Below are 27,505 nucleotides of genomic sequence, written 5' to 3'. Positions count from 1 at the left end.
TAGCACAATTTAGGACAATTTTTTATATAGACATAAGCAAGCATATTTTTAAATGTTAGCTTTCTGTATTCTCCGTTGAAAACAAATAATACTCGTGAAAGAATTATTGCCATACGTTAATCAATTCCCGAGATATAGAATTTTAAAATGAGCGCGCGGTTAACGCCGTGACGTCCCTGCCAAATTTCATCTTTGTACATCAAGCGGTTTTCGAAATTTCTTGAGAATGACCTTTCGCATTTGTATATTAGGAAGACTAGCCGACGACCGAACATTGTTTTCCCCGTTTTGGCCACATTTTTGTTCGGTGCTTTGCTCCTATTGGTCGTAGCTTGATGTTATGTAGCCTTCCTCGATAAATGGGCTTTTCAACACAAAAAAAAATTTAATTTTAACCATTAGTTCATCAGTAGGTAAGGTAGAACGAAATTACCTATAACGGGTGAACAAATGTTGCGTGATGACGTCAAGTACAATAAGCGGGAGTCGATATTTATGCGAACTTTGAATGCATGTAAAATCATAACAATTTGGTATTTTTAAATAAAACAAAAACTAGTGTATCTGTATATATTTGTAACGAAGTTTCAAATGATTTTTCGTACTTAGTACTACAACTGTTAGGTTATCCTTATTACTACTTAGTAGTAGTAATAAGGATAACCTAACAGTTGTTGTCTAGAAGGCTACTACATTCGGTAAACTTGAATAGGGCTAGCATAGATTTCAAAATGGAACTTATGGAAACAGATGAATGTATGGTTTCCCTACTGCGACGAGAAGCCATTACATATTTTTATTATATCTCTATTTAGTATGATATATAGATATTCATTGAGGATATATTTTAGGGCTAGCGCACGTCCCATTGGAAATAACCATTGTGATAAAAGACATTACTTTGTATGATAAGGATACGGTAAAGACTTGGTAAAAGTTATATCGATTATAAACACCAGAAAAGAGGATTATTATAAAAATGAAATATATTAATTGAATAAAAAAGAAAACGAATACTTTTGTATGTATATTTTAATTTAGACGGGAACTCTAATCAAGAAGCATTTCATATGGATTCAAAACTTTTACAGCTTTTAAAATGAATGTAATATTTAGTTAATTCGGTTACTGATTTAGAATCATTCACTCGTACATTGAATTATTGAATCATACTGTATCGATCACTGTTTGTGTTCTCTCACAAATCTCTCACCAACTCACCGAACCCAAAATTACCCATCAGTATATAGTAAAAAAAATAAATTCTTGTCCCGTATATTACGGATTACGATCATAAATTATGACAAAGACTAGTAAAAAACACAAAGAAATCCTTTCCAAACAGCATTAGCAACTAAAAAGGGTATCATAAAAAAGGAGATGACGTCAAGAGATTTATATTTACAAATAAAAATATTCGATAAGACGACATTACCGGTCCTTCAGTAGTAAAATATTCAGATGCCCTCGATAATAGTATTGAAGACAATGACTTCGAGGTCAGATATCACAAAATACTTTGACTCGCGCAGACATTTCTATCGTGTTTTTATTCAATCTTCGAATAATATTGGTCTATTAATAAAAGCTACGGCCTCCTTTTTTTGACAAAACATATTCAATATATCTTTGTTAAACATACTATTACGGTTCTCAATATGATGTAACTAGCTGATGCCACGCGGTTTCACCCGCGTGGTTCCCGTTCCTGTAGGAATATGGGGATAATATGTAGCCTATAACCTTCCTCGATAAATGGGCTATCTAACACTGAAAGAATTTTTCAAATCGGACCAGTAGTTCCTGAGATTAGCGCGTTCAATCAAACAAACAAACAAACAAACTCTTCAGCTTTATAATATTAGTATAGATAAAAGTAAAAATTAGTTCGCGTTTACTTGTTCGTAAATACACGCGTCCTGTAGAATAAGTTTTATTTTCGTTTCGTGTAATTTATTCACTATTCACATAATTTCTTTCTTTATTTCTGAGGTATTGTAATTGCCAGAGAATCTTTTTCTTAGCCGGTTCTATATTAAATGACTTGCAAACACGGTACCTTAATGTAAACCTCGTTCAGTCCGTCTATCAGCAACAAGGTATTTTGCTTTATTTTAAATTTAAGTTAGTTAGTCAGTCTATAAAAAAAGTTGGTTCTACATTAAATTAAAATATATTAAAACTTCCATTTGAATAGGATTTAATAGTTCGCTCTAGATAGACAGATCCTTCCGATTGAAGTAAAACTCAAACTTAATTTAATAAAAAAATAAAATGAAAAAAATAATATTAAAATGATTATACAGGATACTCGGGAGTATTTCCCATAACGAATGTTATTTAAACGGGTACATACCACGATAAAACGACGAGATTTTTATTGTCGATATTTCGACCCAGTTGCATGGATCGTGGTCACGACGGGACTGAAGTTGCGAGATGAGAAGTGAAGTCAGTTCTCTCTGTTCGGGGCAGAATCGATCTACCCTCTTTCTTGTTCTTTTTCTTTTTTCAACGACCTCGCGTTTTTGGCTGTTTAGGCAAACCACACTCACGACATCGCTTTTGTTATTATGCGTATCGCGGCGCCCTCTTGGTTTGCACAATTCTACCACCGGGTTCCACTCGCTGGCTAGTTTGAAACCATCTTCCCTATTGAAATCCATGCAACTGGGTCGAAATATCGACAATAAAAATCTCGTCGTTTTATCGTGGTATATACCCGTTTAAATAACATTCATAATGAACAACCACGAAATAAGTTTAAAATCATTATTTCCCATAACGTTATATTCTTTAAGAAAAATTGATAAAAAATGTCTAAGAAACATGTGAAACAAACTTTTTATTTCTTTTGTAAATAAATCTTAAATTGTGTCCCTTAGATCGCATCCTTATATTAAGACCTAGCCAAACTTATCCTACTAATCCTACTAATATTATAAACGCGAAAGTTTGTATGGATGTTTGGATGTTTGTTACTCTTTAACGCCGCTACTACTGAAGCGATTTGACTGAAATTTTGAATGAAAATAGACTTTACTCTTGATTAACATATAGGCTGACGGCCTCCGTGGCGCAGTGGTATGCGCGGTGGATTTACAAAACGGAGGTCCTGGGTTAGATCCCCGGCTGGGCATATTGAGATTTTCTTAATTAGTCCAGGTCTGGCTGGTTTGAAGGCTTCGGCCGTGGCTAGTTACCACCCTACCGGCAAAGACGTACCGCCAAGCGATTTAGCGTTCCGGTACGATGCCGTGTAGAAACCGAAAGGGGTGTGGATTTTCATCCTCCTCCTAACAAGTTAGCCCGCTTCCATCTTAGACTGCATCATCACTTACCATCAGGTGAGATTGTAGTCAAGGGCTAACTTGTAAAGAATAAAAAAAGGCTACTTTTTAACCCGAAAAAATCCATGGTTTACGATAACTGATGATTTTGATGATATGAATGTTTGTTACTTTTTCATGCCTCGACTACTGAACCGAATTTGCTGAAATTTGGATTTGGATAGCGGGCGTCCGCTAGTTCATTGATAAATATCATGAAGTAGCTTACTAATGAAATGCGGAGTGCCAGTTGCAATATGTCGTCGATCTCGTCTACAGTCTTACCGCCCTACCGGCAAAGACGTACAGGCAAACAAAACGTAGCCTCGTAAAAATTGTCAAATGTGTGCTGCCGTGCCATGACTGTACACTGTATCTTCAGATACAGTATTTTGTGGTAACACCTATAAATGAGTTCCTCCCACACGGTTACATATAGTGACATTTTAATATTTTTTTTAACTCAAAAGTCTAGGAAATGCATTAATTGTAGACTTCAAAAGTAAAGAACTGCGATTTTCAAAAATTGATGTTTTTTAGATACAGTAGTGTGTCTTGGCACGGCAGTTGATCGGAAGAATAAAATTTGTACCTCGCTAATATATAGTAGCACTTAGCAGCGTTAATACTAATGCAATGTTTGTTTTGTTCCCAGGTATGTAACAAAGTGTTTGGCAACGCGTCCGCTCTCGCCAAACACAAGCTGACGCACAGCGACGAGAGGAAGTACGTCTGCATCACGTGCACTAAGGCGTTCAAGAGGCAGGACCATCTGTAAGTACGAAAATATAAATTTCACCCGTTAACTGCCTGTTTAGGGATCCGTACTTTATAAAGAAAACCTTCTAGTGTCTTATCCTATCGGAGGTTAGCAATTCATCATCATCATATCAGCCGATGGACGTCCACTGCAAGACACAGGCCTTTTGTGGGGACTTCCAAACATCACTATACTGAGCCACCTGCATCCAGCGAATCCCTGCGACTCGCTTGATACACTGGGCACTAGTGCGGGGTCGCCATTCCAGCACTTTGGTAAACGAACGTCCATCGCCTCTTCGATTTTAGCAATTATTAAAGCTAATTTATAAAAACACTCACACACCTATAAAAATTCACAAACCACACGTAACATTCATCACACACTAATACAAGCAGTCACACATAATGCTAGGATTGTTAAAATAATAATACATACTTTTATAGAATTATGCAATTTTCAAATATTACGAAAATGTTTACGTCAATTTATTGTTATTATTTTTAGGTGCAGGTGCAGTCTTGCAACTCAGGTTTTTTACAAGCTTCAATGCACTTGTACATATCATAATGTGGAGAAAAATAATATCATTTAATTTTTAATTTAACTTTGGCGTAAGTTCTTGAGCTATGGTACGTCTATTGGTACGTCTACGACCAAGCCTTCGGTTTTTCTTTATCTTTCTCTGGATAATAAGCAGGTCATATTTGAAGTAAGTATAAGGAAAAATCCTATAATATCTTCTATATAGAGGATTTTTTACTCGGAAAATTTGTGAAGAACATAATTCCACGCGGACGGAGTCGCGGGCGTCCGCTGGTTATAAATAAAGACCAAACCAAGCAAAAGCTTGCCACAAACCAATCAGCTGTACTTAAGCGAGACAAAAGCTAATAATACATAGCCACAGAATTACTGAATTCCACAAATGCTATTCACACAGAACACTGAAGCCGGGGTTTAAATCCAGTGTCACAATGAATTAATAATCGTATAGTTGAGCATATTAAGAGAGTTCCATGAATATGTAATACCCACACAATACGACCATGTACGTTAATTCCCCACTGCTTTTGAGCGTAAAGATGTACCACAATGTGACTGTTTTGCGGTTATTATTAATTCAGTCAGTTCGATACTAGATGGCGTTGTAGCCAGTGGTACTTACTATCCACAGACTATAGAACGGTTTATTTTACGCTTACCGCTTAATAACAACTAATAGTCACATAACTACATTTGATAGTGACATAACTAGATCTTTTTTTTTTATTCTTTACAAGTTAGCCCTTGACTACAATCTCACCTGATGGTAAGTGATGATGCAGTCTAAGATGGAAGCGGGCTAACTTGTTAGGAGGAGGATGAAAATCCACACCCCTTTCGGTTTCTACACGGCATCGTACCGGAACGCTAAATCGCTTGGCGGTACGTCTTTGCCGGTAGGGTGGTAACTAGCCACGGCCGAAGCCTCCCACCAGCCAGACCTGGACAAATTAAGAAAATCTCAATCTGCCCAGCCGGGGATCGAACCCAGGACCTCCGTTTTGTAATTCCATCGCGCATACCACTGCGCCACGGAGGCCGTCGATCTAGTAGAAACATCTGATAAAACCTAGTCGAGCATACTAGAACGTTGTATCACGTGAGCCATGTATTAAATAAAATTTAATAATCTGATAGTAGCCTTTAATTAAACATTATCATTGTAATCCCGCCAACCCATAATAGAACAGCGTAGTGAGTCAAAACTCCATATCCTCTCTCTTCTGACTCTGTGGCGGGGAATGGTAAAATAGGCTCATAATTATAAAATCTAAATTAAAAAATAATTTAGAATCCACCCGACGTGGGTACATATTCGTATGCCTCATTCATTCAAAGCACATTAGTATTCATACAGCGTTTTAACTGCCACGGTTAAAGGGACAACTTATGCTTAACTTTAGGACGGACGTGAGCTGTGTGAATGCAGAATATTACTTAACTGATTCGACCACCGTCAGAGCGATAGGAAAGCATCGCAAATAATATGCTAGAGATTTTCAAGTAGCCTGTAATTTGCGCTGGGCTATTGGATATCGCGACAGAAGACCGGATATGTAGCTTGGTCCTACTGCGCTGCTTATAAGTGACTTAGTTAATGTTTGACTATCTAACTATCACTGTCAGCCGTGATAGCCTAGTGATAGCCTAGTGGATATGACCTCTGCCTCCGATTCTGGATGGTGGGGGTCCGAATCCGGTCCGGGGCATGCACCTCCAACTTTTCAGTTGTGTGCATTTTAAGAAATTAAATATATGTCTCAAACGGTGAAGGAAAACATCGTGAGGAAAACTGCATACCAGTGAAGTCTGATTGGGCCAGCCTGGTGGACTAATGGCCTAATCCCACTCATTCTGAGAGGAGACTCGAGCTCAGCAGTGAGCCGAATATGGGTTGATAACGAATCACTGTCAGAGGTATGGAAGCATAAGTACTTGACTTGTGCACGTTCAAGGAATTATATCGAATAAAAGGCATTCTACTTTATGCAATAGAACTCTAAAATTCAGCAAATCAATGAATATAAAACAAGAGTTACATGTAATACCTACGATTTTCCCGCCAAACTCGTTAGGCTAATTATGATAATACTAGCAGACGCCCGCGACTTCGTCCGCGTGAAACTCGATGTAAACTTTAATCTAACCTACCCTAGCAAAAAAAAAGTATCCTATGTCCATCTCCTGGCTCTAAACTACCTCCCTGCCAATTTTCAGCTAAATCGGTTCAGCACTTCTTGAGTTATAAGTGGAGTAACTAACACGACTTTCTTTTATATATAGATTAAATTGTGCAATTAAAATTGTTTTGTATTGAAAACCAAACCTAGAAAGCAACACAAAGCAATACAAAGTACTAGGTATGCATAAATGCAAGGTGTAATAAAATGTCACTGCACATACTCTCTTATTTCATACAGTCCACGGCGAAAAAGTCCGAAGCCCTCCCTAGGGGCGAAAGTTACGAGCGTAAAATTCGAAACAGCCATTAATAAGTTGAATGTACGAGCCAGAATACATTCTCGCTGAGTTTATTTTTTACAAAATAGACACGTCGAAAGTTCGTTGAGACTTCGTGTGCTTTGTAATGAGCGTATAGATCGTTAACAAGCTTGCTCGTTCGCAGTTTGTGTGAAATTAAAAGTAAGTACACACATACATTTAGATTAAATTAGCTTCTGTCCAAGGTTTCGATCGTGTATGTAGATTTTGGACTCACACAACAAACGTCAATAGGCAGAGTTGATAGGTATACTAAAGATACTCTGACCGCGTAAAAGTATCTTTTTTCTTAACGTATAGGGTATTTTTTTTTTATTTCTCGTGGAAAAGTTTTGTACTTGGGTTCTGTAAGCGTTCTACACTAATATTATAAAGCTGAAGAGGTTGTTTGTTTGTTTGATTGAACGCGCTAATCTCAGGAACTACTGGTCAGATTTGAAAAATTCTTTCAGTGTTAGATAGCCCATTTATCGAGGATTATTCCCGGATTCCTACGGGAACGGGAACCACGCGGGTGAAACCGCGCGGCGTCAGCTAGTTCTATATAAATTTTACTTCGGTCAGTTAGAGAGTTACGTTGTGAAAGCGTCACTAATAAACATTTTGCGTTTAAATATAACTTACCATTTTTCGACAACCCTGCAAAGAAACATGCAAAATATTAAAATTCTTAACTTGCATTATTTTATCGTACAAAGTGGTGAACTAAATAAAAACTTTTAATAATTATAATAGAAATTCTTACTGTTTTTTTTTATCTTAGCTTACGACTTCAAGCTCTACCCTTTTAAGTTTTTGTCTGTGGTTTTAACTTAGACTGCAGTACAACTGACCTATTTTGATACTTTACCGTTAAATTGTAAAATACGTTAGTTTATAATCTCACTGGTGATATTATAATCTACCGTCATATTGTGAACTGAAAATAATGATTACAATTTAACGTGTCATTTTGTGTTTTGTTCACAGAAACGGGCATATGTTAACACATCGCAACAAGAAACCGTACGAGTGCAAAGCCGATGGCTGCGGCAAATCGTACTGCGACGCGAGATCCTTGCGGCGGCATACTGAAAATCATCATCAACCACCACCTGAAACAAGTACCTACAAACTACTATATTTTTTTAATTATAAACTCCATACGAAACGATTAGATGGCTCACCTCATCGTAGGACTCTTGCATGGACTTCCAAACACCACGGTTTCAAAGCGATAGCATCCAGCGGTTCCCTTCAACCCGATTGATGTCTTCGGTCCACCTACTGGTGGTTCGACCTGACATATAAGGCAAAGCATTAGCTGCCTTATATGTCAGGTGCACAGGCAAGGCTGTGCTTGTAATTACAGCAATACTGCTTGGCTGCAGAATTAACACTAGGGCAGTTTTTTCCCCGGACAACTCTTATCTATAAAAGCGTGTGAAGACCAGCAGGATTATTATGTAATTTGGTGTACCATTCTTTATTTTTTTTTATTCTTTACAAGTTAGCCCTTGACTACAATTTCACCTGATGGTAAGTGATGATGCAGTATAAGATGGAAGCGGGCTAACTTGTTAGGAGGAGGATGAAAATACACACCCCTTTCGGTTTCTACACAGCATTATACCGGAACGCTAAGTCACTTGGCGGTACGTCTTTGCCGCTAGGGTGGTAAATAGCAATATTACGGAAAACACTACTGCTATTCTTATATCTGCAGCGAAACAGCATTGCTGTACTTAACTATAAAACTTAACAGCTTTGCTTTCAGTGAGTGCGGGCCTATTATGTATCTGGGTGTATCATTCAATTATTGAGTTACTAAATCGTAAAATAGTACCAGGTGAGGTTGTAGTCAAGGGCTAATCTGTAGAGAATAAAAAAGAAGTTTTTCCTTCACCGTTTGAGACACGTGATATTTAATTTCTTAAAATGCACATAACAGATAAGTTGGAGTTATCATATCCAATTAACAGCTTTCATATTGTAATGACGAATATCTGGCGTAACAGTTCCATAATGCAACGTATTTCATTCTATGAAAATCACGTTGATTTTATGAAAATCAACGTACATTTGTTAGAACTGTTACGAGGTGAACTAGCCCTGTTACAACCGTAGGGAGTAGTTTCAATAGAAACTGGGGAACATTGGCCAACAACTGTGAAAGTAACTTTTATCGAGTTTTCTTGTTATGAATATGAAAGTTGAAACTACACAGAAATGGTAATCGATTCTAGTGTTTTGAAATTGTTAGAGAAAGTTTTACATATTCATTACCGAATTCAAAGCCAGTTAAATGAACTGTAATAATTATTTCAAAACAATACGTTTGTGTGTACGGCTTTTCAAAGTTAGTTTTTCTCAACGCGAACTGAATTTATAGGTTCTGATTGTATAAATAGCATTTTTATCGAGAAATATCTACAGTAGGGAACCTAAGATAAAAGTGGTGTAAAAAAAAATAATATCCTATCCTACTAATATTATAAACGCGAAAGATTGTATGGATGTTTGGATGGATGTTTGGATGTATGTTTGGATGTTTGTTTGGATGTTTGTTACTCTTTAACGCCGCTACTATTGAAGAGATTTGGCTGAAATTTGGAATAGAAATACATTTTACTATGGATTAACACAACTACTTTATCCCGAATAAATCCATGGTAACCCGAGATTTGCGAAAACTGATGATTTAATATGAATATTTGTTCACTTATATACTCTTTCACGCCTCGACTACTGAACCGAATTCGCTGAAATTTGGTATTGAGATATATTATAGCCTGGAATGCCTGGATTAACACATAGGCTACTTTTTATCCCGGAAAATCCATGGTTGCCGAGGGATTTGTGAAAAACTAAATTCCACGCGGACGAAATCGCGGACGTCCGCTAGTCTAATAATAATAATAATTACCTAACTTATCCTAACAACTATACAAATCATGCCCACGTGGAACGGTGACTAAAACACTGGGTGCATTAAATCCGTTTTGGACAGCTAGGCTGATTCTTTGCGCAAAAAATCAGCCAGTTCTTCTATCACCAGTCGTGGCAACTAGCCGCAGAGAAATAATTGGGATAAAATTTTTAATAAGAAAGAAAGTAAATTGCGGAATGTTACAATTTAGATGCAAAATTTTCGGTGCATATTTTTGTCAAATATAAAACTAATTCAGTTTCATTCATACGAAATTTTCTTAAAACCGGAAATTATTTTATATTATTTTAAGCATGGAAGACCCCCATGGACTAGCTCACATACACAAAAATCCTAAGTAATAGTACTTAGTATACTATATAACTATACAATAGCCTTTCTTGATGAGTACTACTAAACAAATTATAAATCACTAGTCATTTGACATCTAATAATAATTATACTTAACTTGTTCTTAAAATAATGAAAATAAATTTGATTAATAAGCTCAAAATAATTACATATGGTTAATATATTTTGTATAACATTTTATAAACAAACCATACAATTTAAAACAGTTAGTTATGAAATGGCGTGCGTTTTCTACCTTCATTTCTAATAGGCTACTTGCCTCTTTTGTAAATAGTGTGTGAAAAATCTTCTTAGTTTTGTACATCAGGCGAGTAGCCTATTTATATGTTGGTAAACAGTACTTATCAAGAAAGGCTGTAGTGTAGGGACAGTGTGCTCCACAACATGAAACTCCAATAGAAATAACTTTCTATTTAATTTGAAATTCTATTTTATTTTAAACAGAAGCTGCAAGTTCAACGGATTCCGTCGACCGTGACACGAATGCATCGCGTCTGCCTTCACCCACTTCACCACCTCGCGCCAGTTCCACGACCTCTGACGTAAGTGATTACGTATACCCCCGCGTCACAACGGCTTGGTGGGTTTCAGTCTTATGAAGTTTATTTCTTATACAGGGTGTCCCGTATTTAATGGATAAAACGCACATAGTACATACACCACCTAATTATCTAAAACTAATTTGGATAGCTTTCTAAAAATCCCGAGGGTGACCAAGTGATATTTTTTATTTCGGATTTTTCAAATTTTTCTATATTGAATCAGTTTTTTCAATGTTGTAGCTACTGTAATTAAGATTTTAAAGATCTGATTTTTGTTATACATTACGGAATAAATTACCAATGTACTACAATACTATTTTCAAAATAGTGTTTTATTTGTTTTGTAGTAGAAGCTTTAAGTGCAATAATTATTTTTCTTTCATTAAGATGACCCGATTTAAAAAAAATGTCCTGTAAAAAAATGTACGGACCTGAAGTGTACCTTCATTTTAAGGTAACGTTTAGGTTCCACCAAGGATATTGATAGGTTATTATCATAGGTGATCCATCCCAAAATCTATAAAGCCAAATAACTAATCAAACAAATAAAAATTGAGATGTATGGTGTTTATAAATATGGTAAATTTATGACTTTGACTTTGAACGTTTGGTTCTTGGTTTCCCAGTAGATTTAAAAGGCCAAACATGCAAATTATTTACAGTTAATAATAATTTTCCATCTAATCAATTTATCTTTTCATTAGAGCAAAGTTATGTCACTTATTACATTTTACAGAACTCATCTCATCTGTCACCTATTATTACGATTATTTAGCATAATATGGTGAATCTCGAAACATCTACATAGTAAAATAAGATCGTAAAACCGAGAGTTCCAATATTTTGATTCTATAAGATCCTGTCGATTACGACTATATATTATATAAAATCTATATAATATATAGAATATACTATATCGAGGATATTAATCCTGTCGTTCGCGGTTCAGTAAAACAGCAGTGGAATAAACCGTAATTTTATAAACATTTTTCTATTAGAGAAAGTATAATATAATTTCACGTATAATTAGATGTTCAATCTCCCATTTTTAATACTGGCAACGGTCCAAGTGACCGCCTCGCCTGTAAACTTCGGCCCCGGACGCCCCTATTAATTAACCAATTAGCCCAAATCCGCGTTGTTCTCTTTTAATTTCACACAAACATTACAAGGCTTTGGGACGGGAAAAAAAAATTAGGCATAATGACGGTCGTGTTACCCAACAATTCATTTCGCAACGAGTACATCGGCCGAGCGAATCAGCGGGGGTTGTTTCCTCCCCGAGTTTTAATAAGGGAAAACGATTTAAGTTTTATATTGCTTTGAGTGAAAACATTCCTTTTGTTGGGCCGAGTGCCGAGTGATTCGAGCAACTCTCCGCGGCTTCGTCCCGATAGCTGAGTTACTTCAGTTTTAATGAACTGTTTTAATGATTTTTCTTTCCGTTTGTACACTTTTCCGCTCGTAATTCGATTCGGTATCCCATTTATAGCGCTTCGGATATGACGTTTCACCCCATTTTTATAATAATTGTTACAAGTAAAGTCCTACAACGCGAAACGCGAAAGTTTCTATAGATGTTTGTTACTCTTTAATGCCGCTACTATTGAACCGATTTGGCTGAAATTTCGAATGGATTAACACATAGAATACTTTTCATCCCGGAAAAATCCGTGGTTACCGCGGGATTTGTGATAAACTGAATTTCACGCGGACGACGTCGCGGGCGTCCCCTAGTTTAAAATATTATAAGTCCAATCCATCGCGATCAAAAAACGCTAATATATCGAATCCTCAAGCAAAGAACCATCTCAATCACTTCAGCCTTTATTAAAAAAAAAGCATTGTAAACGGTACAAAGGCAATCATAGACATAGATAGACACATCCACAAGGGTATAACACCCATTTTGTCACGTCTAAAGTATAAAACTCTCCTGACTTATAAAAATACTACTACGCTTTCCTTATACCTATTTTATTTTCTATAAAATGATGACATTCTGGTTGCAAAGAAGTGGTCCAATATTACTACTGATAATAAATGTCAAGTTGTTTTTCCAGTCGAGCAGCGGTTCAGACAAGAGTGGTTCACACTCAGGGGACAACAGCCCTCCCCGCACACCTCCCGCACCACCGACGCCGCCCGCCCGCCCAAAAGCCAGCAAAGCAAGCAGCAGCAAACCCAAGTCTAACGCTATTGTAAGTACCACTCATGTCTTTTATAGTAGTAACTACCCGCCGTCCGCGGTTTTTCTTTTATTCTTCAAGTTGAACACAATCTCACCAATCACAATGTTCCTATTATTACAACCGGAGTACAGCTATACTGCTTGGCTGCTTTCTTTCTTTTCACTTGTCCTTTTGTGAGACACCCATCCATAAATACAAGTTATTTATAATAAAATTGTAAATTTTGAAAGACCCCCGAATGTTATGAAATTATTAATTACACTATCGATCATCGAAGTCATCAATATTCTTTTTCATTTGAGACCACACTCGAGTATATTTGCAAACATTTGGTTATTCTTCCCCACTTTCAACCCCACAACTTTTAAACGGGTCATCCAATTTTCATCAAACATATCCAAGAACAATCCCCCGTAAGTCACCTTTAATATACAAAAAACTAAATTGTAATCGCTTCATCCGTTCGGAAACTATGGTGCCACTGAGAGACTGACAGACAGATACGTCAAACTTATAAGAAAGAAAGAAAGAAGAAAGAAAATATATTTATTACTACATTATGCAACACATCACAATTATTTAAGAATAATACCCTGCGATATGTGGCATAACCTAGAAAAAGGTCCTAGCTCAGCATATTGCTGTATGTTCCCCATAAACAAAGAACATACAGCGTTGATTTTCAGCTAGGACCCAGTTCTAAGTGCCACCACGAAAACAGGCAACATAAACCTATATTAAAAGCAAAACCAAATTAAAACTTATAACTAGTTTAAAAAATATAAAAAAGAACAAAATGAAAAATTATATAACATTAAAGTACCTACAGTATTAAAACCAACAATCAAATTTATTCCCTAGTTTAAATTCACTTACTATACTATTACTATACTATTACTATTATTATTATATTTACTTACTATAACTATAACACTCCTCTTTTTGCGTTGGGGGTTAATAACAACATACACGTAGCATGAACGTAGATCTAAACTATTGCTACGTAAACGCTACAAAACTGCTACGTAGTTTCGTACCTGATGTAACTTGAATTCCACCAAAATTCTACGAAATGGAATATATCGTATTTGCCAGAACTCGCTTGAATAACCGCTTAATTCGCCGACGTAATTATATCTACAGATAATATTTATGTTAGTGTACGTAATGTATGTGAGATTCATCATTCAGTATTCTATACAAAGTGAGCGATTTAATAATGGTTACAGTTATGCATTTAATTACATTGAAAGTACAACCGCTGAAAAACACATGGAATACATTTAAACAAAAACACTCAACATCTGGATTTATTAATAAAGGAACTTCATCATAAAAGAATCAATAACAACTTATTTAGCGACATTGTAAAATGCTAAGCTTCCTTTATTATAACTATTCTTGTATATTATTAGTCTGTTTGGTGAAATAAATAAATTAATAAAAATCTGGCTACTTCTACCGTGAGTTCCGAACAATGTATAACATACATAATATAAATGTCCCATTATATAATGGCAAATAAAACGCAAATGGTAGATACACCATCCATCTAATGAACTAACTAATTTGAATAGTTTTGAAAAGATCCCTAGGGTGACCAAGTTATATTTTTTTCGGATTATATTTAAATTTTTCTATCTTATATCAGTTATTCAATACTGTAGATGTTGTCGTTAAAATCTTAAGAGTGTGCAATATGTAATTTGGTGGTTACAAATGGTTCTGGATCTCAGATTCTGGAAAAGTTAGGAGCCTGATATTTGGGTAAATGATATTTCAAAGTGTTAGCTTCGTTATGACTATACAAAATACACAATTTGTACAACTTTTCTCGATAGTTTGTTTTTTTGAAAAATACATGCTTTGCTCACATTTTGCTTTCAATCTCAGGAAAGGCAAACATAAATTTTTGTTTTATATAGAAAATGAGGTATAGGTATATCTTGAACATGGCCATTTTGTTTTTCGTTATGTTGTTTAATTTACTTGCAATTAGGTAAAAATAGTTTTGGCGCTCACGTCATAAAATTTGCGTCGCGCGTCAATCGCTCCGTGCTTTTCACTCGCGTGAAAGTCAAAATTCGGCGTCTCGCTTGCGCTTCGAATTTTATCCATATCGCACCGACGTGCTGCGCGCTCTTAAAGATCTAACGTATGTGTCTAAGACAGGTGTATTCGGAGCTTCGACCCACCTTGTTACTCTAATGCTGGTTGGCATATAAACGTAGGCGTCCACTGATCCGCATCGTACGGATTTTATCTACCGTAAAATTAAAAATCCGTTTGATGCGATGCGTCCGATTCGTACGATGCGGGTCAGTGGACGTCTACCATTATGGTATGCATAGAGTCATAATGTTTGCCTCAATTTTGTATCCTACAGAATAAGTGTAAAAGAAACCCAATGAAGCAGACAGGTACTTGCATTACCATTTCCAAAGAGTTGACTTTGTGAAATTCCAAAGTTGTATTGGTCCCGTTCCAATACTAGATACCTACGTGCTCCGGACTAAAGTAAAACCGTAAAATTTTATTATTTCTTTTATACGTCAGCCATTTTCAATGCCTGCAAGTCCCCGTGGAATGCTGCATTGTTTTGAACGGGATAACCGAATTAATAGTGGAATGCTTTGTTAATCGAACTTTGTTATGAGAGTTATTTCCGATATTGCAAACATCTCTTGTTTGCAGCGCAACTTTGGAAATGCAATATTTGTTTTTGTAGTAGATAACGTGTTGGTAAATTCAGAATGCTGGACATTGTATTAGTTGTACACGTTATATATCTTTTATATTTAAACTAGTGGTTTCACCCGCTTGGTTTTCGTTCCCGTAGGAATACGGGAATAAAATAGCCTATAGCCTTCCTCGATAAATGGGCTATCTAACACTGAAAGAATTTTTCAAATCGGACCAGTAGTTTCTGAGATTAGCGCGTTCAGTCAAACAAACAAACAAACTCTTTAGCTTTATAATTTTAGTATAGATGACAGCGTTATATTTTACAACTAGCGGACGCCCGCGTTTTCGTCACGCGACACGTCAGACAAATATAAATCCGGCTTTACTTTTAATACGTCAGGACGTAATGTCATATAATAATAATAAGCCTTTATTTCAATAACCAATACAAATTACATTAAATTGTACAAATTTGTCATTATACAATAATTAGGTATACATTACAAATTACAATAACCAATACAAATTACAATAAATGGTACAAAATTGTCAATATACAATAGTTATACAAATGTCAATATACAATCCAATTATTTTATGTCAATATAGTAATACTCGTATTTTATTTTATTTATTCAATGTAATAATAATGTCAATTTAATAATTTACGATTATAAGTAAGTAATGTCAATGTTTTATTTTGTTATTGAATGTCATATAATGGTGATAATAATAAATAATTAGTCGAAACTTAAAATTAAAGTTACGAAACGGGTTTCTTGATCCAAAAAGAGCCAACAACATACTCAGCCAGGTTTTTTTTGTTTATCATAATGTATGCTAAATTAATAAACGCAAATAAAAAATCACATTCCCACAGAAGCTAGACAATGTATCAATAGTATTAATGTCTAAACGTAACACAAAACGAAATCTGTGGGAACGAGATTCTTATGCAAATTCCGATACATTGCGGATCGCGACGGCGAGTGTCCAGTGAATTAGGTCGCTCGTTTATCAAGAGGGATCGCGACTCACCTGAGCACCCTCGTATTTAGAATGACAGCGTTATATTTTACAACTAGCGGGCACCCGCGACTTTGTCCGCCTGAAAATCGATGTACCCGATGCCCGGTCAAAAACAGACAGAGAAAAGATAAAAAATAAATATTTTAGGCTTCAGTATCGTTATGAGTACAGTATCGTACAAACGGCTCTCCGAATATTCAACTATCTAGAATGTACAGAATTGAATCTGTTACAGTTGTATTATAATTATATATCTAAGCTTCACTCGACCCGATTTAATGTTAACATATTGTAGTATACTCCTAAGCTACAGTCTAAGTCATATTTAAAAAAAAAATCACTTGCCATATCTTTTAAATATGACCAATATTTCCATACCCCTCCAACTAGTCGGGAAAGACTGTGCTAGGAGTGGGTACGACAATAGTCCAATCGAACCACCACCCCTCGGTGATGAGTCCGACCGCTCTTACTTTTGAGCTATTGAGGCTTTAGGCATCGCATAGGAGTATACTACAATATATTAACATTAAATCGGGTCGAGTGAAGCTGATCATATAATTATAACCGAACTTCACTTCCAGGTAAGTTCGTTTGATTCTTAAGTATAAGTAAGTAACGTTAGGTATTATTAACATAAAATTAAAAAAAGATGGACAAATAAGTAAGAGAAAAAAATAATACAAAACACTATTAAAAATTTATAAAAATAACCAACCAACATTTGAGTGCAAGAAACCGGCGGTCAGGGCTCCAGCGTGAGGAACGTCCTCGCAATACGCGCCGTCTCAAGAATCACTGCCTTCTATGTCCGACCTTTGATCCAGCAGTTAAGCGAAAGCTTCTTAAGGTGTTGGTCGAATCTTTTCGCTGTAAGACCATTGACTAAAACGACTATCGGAACAACAATAGTTGACTCAACATTCCACATGGCTATAAGACTGACTGAAACAACTATAGCAACAAAAATAGTTGACTCAACATGGCGGTTATCTTGTGAACAAGGTCCAAGTATTGCAAAACTATATTATTATTATAACTATATCATTATAAAGGCTGCGTAAGACAGGGAGCTGTCACCTGTTCAGATCGCCACATGTTCGCAAGCACTTCGCAATCCTCACACGCTATTGGGGACCCCTTTAAATAAACTAGTGCGTATTAAAAATACTCTTTAATGAGATTTATGCGTAGGGTCAGATTTGCGCTGATCTATTTCGCGTGAGAAATTTCGGGACGCGAATACGCACCTGCTAAGTCCAGCCCCCCTTCGTAAGTTTCATTATGTACATTAACGTATTAATGAATAAAGACATTCATTGATAATTTATTCAAACTTCAATTCGCATATGCATTAAATAATACATTTTAATACAAGCATTTTAGAATGAATATTGGCCGCCATATTGGATTAAAGTCACGTCACTATTTTTTCCGTATTCCTGACAGCAAACCCTTTCACTTGATATCCATATCAGGGGGGTGGATTTCAAACAGCCAGTCCGCCATCTTGGGGAGGCCGCCATGTTGGATTTGTAATGACGTTTCTTAGCTAGTCATGTATTATCATCAGAACTCAGAGCGTGTGCAAAATTTCATCCTAATCGAAGACCGGGAATAAGTGGGTCAAATTAAGATTCCAAGATTTTCGTACATAGTTACAAGTGAAGCTAATATAAGCGTGTCAAAATTAGATGGTGTCATTTTATAATTAAGGATGTCAGTTCAGAGAATTAGTCCCAATGTGTTTTAATGTTTCCCCCATAGCTCCCCTTAAAGCAATTTTTATAATTTCTCGCCAAACAACTGTCACACACACTCTGTGACGTCATTAAACGATGAATAGGTAGCTTTCCGATGCATTTTTAGAATTCGTACACAAAATATCATTTACAATCTGCCCAATTATTGTGGATATAACTCATCCCAACGTTGTAGATCGAGAATATAAATGGTGAACAAATCGTTTTCATATTAAAGATGAAAGTTGTAGTAGGTAGGACAAACAACGCTGAGCTGACAAACTTTTAGCTTATAAAGGTCTGGTCATTATAGGCTTTTAGACAGATACAAAATGTCAGTAATGGGCTGACGGCTTATTAAGACATAGACATGAAGACTCTTTTAAAAAATTAATAAAATTAACGGACACCAACTCAGAAATATAATTAAGTAAATCGAAAACGCCACGCTGATCCTTCAAACAACTCCTAATTATCCTTCACACTTAGCTCCACGTGACGTCACTCCGCTAAGAGACGGAGTCGCATAAGTAACGCATCCTTAATTATGCATTGGAGTGTTCACAGTGAAACTCTACGCACCTGGGCCTTGTCGCCCTTCATTATAAATGACAGGATCAACCCAATACAGCCAAAGAATTATGGCCTTTATCGAGAGAGCAATAGGAGCTATAATGAACTCAAGAGAATTGGTAATGTTTAGTTTTGTGAGAGGAAATTGGAACACTTGACGTCACTTGCCACAATCGCCTTACGACTGGCAGCTTCATAAAGTGAAAATATAAACACTTACTTTGTAAGTAAGTGTTTCTCGACTTTTTATATTTTTTATGAAAATATAAAAAGTCGAGAAACCTTTTAACAAAGACAAAAAAGAATCAATTTAAGTGTCTAGTTTGGAGACGAGACGCTTTTGCTGCTTTCATGTTTTTTCGTTATAAATGTGTTAATAATATGAAAATTTCTATTTAAAAAATGGACGGACAGATCATTCACAAAATTTAAGTTAAATTTAAAGCATAATTATTTTTACTGAAACATCACATCTCAGCTATCTTTTAGCACCAATAAATAAACAGGATTATAAATACTGCATAAGATTTTTGTTAAGTGGTTAGGATAAGTTAGCTTTTTCTTGTTGTATTCGGTTTCATTATGCCAGAAATATTATACCCCTTCCTTTTATAGCTTCAATTTTTCTAACGAAGTATCTAAATCTTCTTTAATATCAAATCCTCACAGTACGCTTCTTTAAATGTTCGAAGGTTTATATCTAGCTATCGATCTGATCGGAAAAAGTTTAACATATTTCCTCGCTGCGGGCAGAAAGTATGACCCCAATAAATATTCAAGCGTTGCTGACAGTCTGAGAATTTGAACGTCAAATAAGTTTTTACCGACGTCTTATATTTGGAAAGTTTGTGGAACCCCAATTCTATATACTTAGTTGCTGCTGAGTTTTGGATCGTATTGATTGATTTACTTTATTTATTCACACTGTTCAATACTTATAGTTATAAAGAGATAATCTGAATATTTATACCTATAGACAATGATGTTAGAAGAAAAAGGATTCTAACATCATTGCCTATAGGGAGATAATGACCCATCAACGGAAAACTATTAAGACACATAATTACAAGTACAATGGTTTATATACCGTGCGACTAGAAAAGATTTTATAAATTCTACATCTATAGAGAACAAATGAAATATCTTATGAGTAATGAGGTTATCTTCTTCACATTTAAAAGGTTATTATTATAAAATTTGATACATAAATAAGATATTCATAGAGTTATAGATTGATTCTATAACTCTTAGAATTAAAATGTTTTTAAACATAATTGGCTAGAGTACTGTAATAAAAATATGATATGGACTGTGTTTTTTTTTTCTAAATCTAAACTTTAAAAAGAAGTATCAATAATATTAAATACTTTTTACATAAAATTTATTTTAGATACAATATTTGAAAGAAAATGCCTCAAGGCGTTATGTTTCGCCTTTATAAATTTCGCTTTGTGCAAAAAAACATTATAATAAACAAACAAGTTTGCTTATTTAATACCAACTACTCAAATTTTCAAAAAAAATAGGATCACTGACTCTCTCTCTTTTTTTACTTAAATATAGTATATTTGAATATATTTGGACAAAACACACGTCTCTATCTTAGCCCCAAGGTAAGTATAGGCCTGCTTTTCAGTTGTGTGCATTTTAATAAATTAAATATCACGTGTCACAAACGGTGAAGGAAACCCATCATGAGGAAACCAGCATACCAGAGAATTTTCTTAATTCTCTGCGTGTCTGAAGTCCGCCAATCCGCATTGGGTCAGCGTGGTGGACTATTGGCCTAACCCCTCTCATTCTGAACGGTCACCTCTCGAACTCAGCAATGATAATGATGATGATGATGATTCTTGCCACCACAGATTTAAGTTAGCTTTTAGCATTCTATGTTCTGAGCTTGGCCATCATTCCACGTGGGTATAATTTGTATACTCGTAGTTATTAGTATATTCCACTTGGATATCTATATATCTATACTTCTATACTAATATTATAAAGCTGAAGAGTTTGTTTGTTTGTTTGTTTGTTTGATTGAACGCGCTAATCTCAGGAACTACTGGTCCGATTTGAAAAATTCTTTCAGTGTTAGATAGCCCATTTATCGAGGAAGGCTATAGGCCATATTATCCCCATATTCTTACGGGAACAGGAACCACGCGGGTGAAACCGCGCGGCGTCAGCTAGTACGTTATAAAAATAATAATTACTGTATAACAAAACACTATCAAAACATTAAGATTTATTACCTCCCAGAAGATTGCACTCACATAAGCAAGCTGCTCTTGATATTATGGCTCCAGCCAGCTTCCACAAATTGACTTTTCGCCTTTTCACGTGAGGAAAGTTTACGATTTTAATACTGTTAGTGAAATTTATAGGCGCTGCAGCCAGCGAGCCGGGAACGTAACCGCCGCAAATAAATTCTAATATTTTTGATGTCTTAAGATGGCGGGAATGCAATTTACAGGCGAGAAACAGAAATTGCAATACCGCATTACGAGATTTCTTTATACTAATGTTAAAAACAGTTATAGTTTGTTAGGTTGTAGGGCTACAACTACCGGTACTGTTTTTTAAATTCTTTTACCAAATGAAAGCCACGTTATTTATGAGTATCATAGTCACTTTCACTTGAGTTTACAACGCTTTATACTACACTCTTCACTGCTATAGTAATATTAGTTAGTAGGTAGTTCTTTGTTGTCAAATCATGTCTAATAATCCAGTCATCATAGTAAGTTCACCTCGGAATTCAAGATACCCAGTCTCTCTAAGTCTGTAAATACCTCAAAACCTACCTATGGTAGGGTATACGCAACTATTAAATTTCAAGGTCAAAGTTCCCAAAAATCGTTTTTTTTTTGTTTTTTTTTTTGTAAATATCTCTTTTCCTATGGACTTTTTGCTATTTGTATTTATGATCAACTAGCGGACGCCCGCGACTTCGTCTGCGTGGAATTCAGTTTTTCGCAAATCCCGCACATACTTACACACTTACACACAGACTTTCGCCTTTGTAATATTTTCATACTTATTTTCATACGGTGAACCGTTTTTGAGATAGAGAGCGGAGATCGCGCGCGGTATTTCGAATTCCGAGATTCTTACCTAATATAAGCCTAAATTACTGATCTATAAACATATCGAATACAATTAACGCTAACATCGTGCTCTATCGAAACACACATCAGTGATTACCATTGACTTATTAGTACTAAGTGTATCAATATTACAATAGATCAAAGGTACGATTTGAATGCAGTATATATGTGTCTACTGTGCGATATCTTCATATATACGTACAATAACAATATTGTATGACAAAGCCGTAGCGAAGCGTCTTGAGTTACTGAAATTGCACTGTGAAATTGATTGGCTTTAATCACCAGCTGGCTAATGAAGACCGGAATACCTACCAATCTTGATTACGAGCAAAATAAGTCATTTTTTTTTATTCTTTACAAGTTAGCGCTTGACTGCAATCTCACCTGATGGTAAGTGATGATGCAGTCTAAGATGGAAGCGGGCTAACTTGTTAAGAGGTGAATGAAAATCCACACCCCTTTCGATTTCTACACGACATCGTACCGGAACGCTAAATCGCTTGGCGGTACGTCTTTGTCAGTAGGGTAGTAACTAGTCACGGCCCAGCCAGGGATCGAACCCAGGACCTCCATCTTGTAAATCCACCAATAAATAAAATAATAGATTTTAATAGAACTGAAACAACCAACAAATAATACGAAATGTAACATAAGTATAGCGCACTTAAGCAGCTCATAAATATTATAATTTAAAACGAAGGGCGCGTTACTAGATTTCTTTTACTTGACTTTCGAAGCAGTTGACCTGTGACCTCTGTCTATGGCCACGTGTATCACCCCATCGCATTAGACGTGACCTTTAGCGGTGCATATTTTTATAGACATGGTGCATAATGTATTTAATACGCCACACGACTGAGCTGTATCTTACAAAATGTGGGTAGGCATTTTCTAGACAATAGGGTAGTTGGCTCATATCAAATTTAATGTAAACAATACCTATTAATTGCTTATAGTACCTACGAGTACATAGAATAAGGGTCCGAAATAAATCGATATTAATTAATAAAAGGTAAGGATTTCTTATAAAGCTTAATTTAAAAGTAATGTATTTTTTTTAATTTTCGCTGTCGTCCATTTTGTGACGTCACAATGTTACTTGATGTACTAAACTTCAAACGAATTGTTATCTAATATTTTTGTCAAATGCTCCGTTTTTAAGGGTATTTGGTATAGTGACGTCATGAAACAATTGAAATATAGACCATCATGTCTGACAGGCGTTTTGGCTCGTATTGTCAAAAACATATTTAAAAACTAAAATTTTCATTTAATCACGTCTCAATAAAATATAAAAAAAATCAATCTAGTAGAACGATAATGAACCATTAAAAAAAAGTGTCAACTAGCCTATTACATTCCATCTTAAGCCACATTTACACTTACCAACCGTTGAGGTTATCTACTAAGTCGGTTAAGATTGAAATGCGATCCTAGGAACGAACAAGATTGTGCTGTTCTTGCAGTATTTTAATTTTTTACTATTTGCTATCTATTTGATTGTATGATGAAGATATACCTTCATCTTACCTAATTAGCTAATATATTTATATCCAAACCAATTAATATTAATTTAAATATGCATCAAATTTGTAGTTCGTATAATTCCTCCCAAATGCTTTATGCGACACTACACTGATCAACTTCCTTTAGACATAATGAGGTCAGCAAAGAAAACCATAGATTTTCTATGTAGCTGTACCTTACGATAAAAAAAAATCCAATATAATATGTAAACAAGACTTATAGTAGATACTTAAGAATAACTTCAAAAACCCACGTGAAGTAAAGTCCCAGTACATCAAAATTAAACGTTTACATAAATACAAATCAACATTTACACGATACAGTTAGACACACAATTATTCTTCATGCCGTTCACAATTAACTTATATTTGGTTCGCGTGCAGCAAAGCATTGCGACCCCTCATATACCTACTGAAGGGGTGCTTCTACGTTGCGATTAAACTCGTAATATTACAGCCAGTTTTAATGAGATGCATGTAGGGGTCAGATTTGCGCTGATCTATTTCGCGTGAGAATTTTTGGACACAAATTAATTCTGCTAAGCTATTATTAAAGTTTATGAATAACCTATACTGTAATAAAAGATTAAATGCCGAAATGTGTACATTGAATTAAACTACAGATAGTTGGAAAGGGTGATCAAAGTAAAATAGTAAGAGAATAAAAGTTAAAAGCTGTTGATGTTTTAATGATTATTTACCGGTAACTTAAGCAATAAATGAAGATTTGTATAAAGCTTTGTTTCATTGATATCTGGTATATGCATGCATAAGCTCTGTATCATAACCAGGTATAAGTCCCATGGACGTAATTACACCGGCAACCAAGCTATTCATTGGACACAATAATACTGCTTGGTGGTAGAATATCCCAGACAGATGTTACTAAAAGCCACTACTACTTAACTCTACAAAAACCACCAGAACATTGTATTGAAATTATAATACATAACTATTTAAAACGACGCTCGTAGAACGATTGACACATAACTGGCCATGTAGAACGACTGACAGATTAATTAAAATCACTCACTTTGTACACACTGACACTAAAGCAGTTTCCTGCAGGATGTCACCTAACAATATAAGTTGGCACAAACGCCACATCATAAAGTCACAAACAGAATCAAATTATTTATCTACCTACTTGAATCGACATTCGTCAAACGATTGTCACATCTACCAATGATGGAATGACTGATAGATTTATTAAAAGCACTCACTTTGATCGAACTGAGACTGATGCGATATCAGGAAACAAACGCCATTTCATAATAATTCGGTATCAATATTACTTAACTAAATATTTGGATCGACGCTCGTGGATTCACATACTCGTAACTGACCATATAGAACGACTGACAGGTTTATTAAAAGCCCTCACTTTGATCGCACTGGCCGTCGACACTGATGCGGTGTCACCTGCAGGAAACAATAAAGGTCGGCACAAACGCCACTTCATAATAATCACGAACGGTACGGCGGAAGGCGGAACGCAGTTTTGTACACAACACATTGACAGCGGAATGCCTTTGTACGGCATAAATCCACTTTGAGCCACTTCATTACGGGCCGGGATTGCTGAATTTGCGTACATAATTACGGAATAATTAAATTTTAGTATCAGAAATTATTTGACAAAGCTTTCGTGCTCAGATATTCACTAAATTAAAGTATCCTTGAATATTAGATATCTAGTACGCTAAAACAATATTGTGATATAATATTAACGTGTAAAACAATATTAAATAAGCGCGTATATTATATTATAATAGTAATATATGCATCGAATAATAACGAAACTTAGTTTAGTTAAAAAAGAAATGATGGAGTCTATTGTGAAGTCAGTTTTTCTCGTAAGGAATTTATTTATGTAATTCAGATAGTAAATTTAATGATGATTGATCCTCAGGAGCTGTTATTTACGCATTAAATATTTGGCAGAAATTAAGAAAACAACATTTTGAAGAAATCAATAATTTAAAGACAATAAAATATAGATTGAATTGGTAACAAAATAATGTTATAAGTTGGTGACAAAACAAAATTATCGCACTGACCCATTTAACGTTAATATTTCCCCTCACCAATATGTCTATGAATATGTCTGTTCGCTTTGTCGATGAGTTGAAGTAAGACCACCTTTGCAAGTAATGTAGAATAAGCTTATTTTCGATGTTTTCTTTTTCATCTATGTTATGTAAATAAAGAATTTGATATAATAAACATCTCTAACTATAATCACATTTTTTAATTTAATTTAATTTGAATAGCTCTATAAAGTACAACTTAACAAGATAATGTAATTAATCTACGTATATTTAATTTACATAAGTAATTTGGCAATTTATCAATACTATGGCGAATATTCCCAAGTCCATAATTTAGTCATAATCACTTGGAAACACAAAGCCTGGGCTTACTCTGTAATGTATTTCGGGTATCATCGTCTACCTATCCGATAATTACGATACAAGAGCCGCCCGTCAGCGTTGTAGCCATAAGTTTACCTGATAAAATAAAGCTAGTAGGTAAAGTTTCTAGACTATTTACTATTTTGGTCTTTATCAGTAACCTATTATTAAAATAAAAAAGTAATAACTAACTATGGGCTTATTAAGAAGGCTTAGAGCCACAAAGCGGGCGACGGAACGAGCTATGCTCGGAGTATCTCTGCGTGATCGAATCAGAAATGAGGAAATCCGCAGAAAAACCAAAGTCACCGACATAGTTCAACGAGTCGCGAAACTGAAGTGGCAATGGGCGGGGCACATAGTTCGAAGAACCGATGGACGTTAGGGTCCCAAGGTGCTGGAATGGCGACCCCGCACTACAAAGCGCAGTGTAGGTAGTAGGTAGGTTATGAAAATGATAATTAAATAAGTACCTAAGAATAATTATTGTGAATTATTTTTTTTTTTTTTTAAAGTTGGCCCTTGACTACAATCTCACCTGATGGTAAGTGATGATGCAGTCTAAGATGGATGGGTTAGGAGTAGGATTTTTTTTAATTGATGATGATATTAAGGCAAAACAGTGTTTGCTGGATCAGTTACTATCATTATTTTTGATATTTTATTTACAATCAAACCGTATTGCGCAACCACAAAAGCTGGATCATATTTTTTCTCGTATCTACGTTTGTGGGATTATTTATTATTGGGCCGAAACGTACAAACGACTGGTTTCCGTTTGCCGTGTAATTGATACAATGCAGTTTGCCGATTGATGGGTGAACAATTGTGTTCAATATTTGTTTTTACTATTTACTACTCGTTCATTATCCTGTGTAACATTTTAATATTATCATACACTATCGTCATCAACCCATATTCGGCTCACTGCTGAGCTCGAGTCTCCTCTCAGAATGAGAGGGGTTAGGCCAATAGTCCACCACGCTGGACCAATGCGGATTGGCAGACTTCACACACGCAGAGAATTAAGATAATTCTCTGGTATGCAGGTTTCCTCACGATGTTTTCCTTCACCGATTGAGACACGTGATATTTAATTTCTTAAAATGCACACAACTGAAAAGTTGGAGGGTGCATGCCCCGGACCGGATTCGAACCCACACCCTCCGGAATCGGAGACAGAGTTCATATCCACTGGGCTATCACAGCTCTTATTATTATACACTAGATTATTAAAAAAGAAAAAAAAAATAGTTTTGTAAAATTGTTGTCACGGAG

At 35.5% G+C, this 27,505-nt stretch overlaps 1 protein-coding gene across 1 annotated transcript in view; it reads left to right on the top strand.

The window, feature by feature from the left end:
• The window catches only part of LOC112044369 (uncharacterized), a gene marked incomplete in the record, with an annotated part of 306,951 nt that overhangs the window by 258,637 nt on the left and 20,809 nt on the right, over nt 1–27,505 (top strand). Inside the window, 4 exon segments of the mRNA XM_052888004.1 lie at nt 3,985–4,103; nt 8,107–8,240; nt 10,862–10,959; nt 13,023–13,160. Coding sequence (XP_052743964.1) covers nt 3,985–4,103; nt 8,107–8,240; nt 10,862–10,959; nt 13,023–13,160 — 489 coding nt within the window.

This window comes from Bicyclus anynana, chromosome 21 (genome assembly GCF_947172395.1).
Source record: "Bicyclus anynana chromosome 21, ilBicAnyn1.1, whole genome shotgun sequence".
NCBI lineage: Eukaryota > Metazoa > Arthropoda > Insecta > Lepidoptera > Nymphalidae > Bicyclus > Bicyclus anynana.
This window is presented reverse-complemented; position numbering and strand designations above follow the sequence as displayed.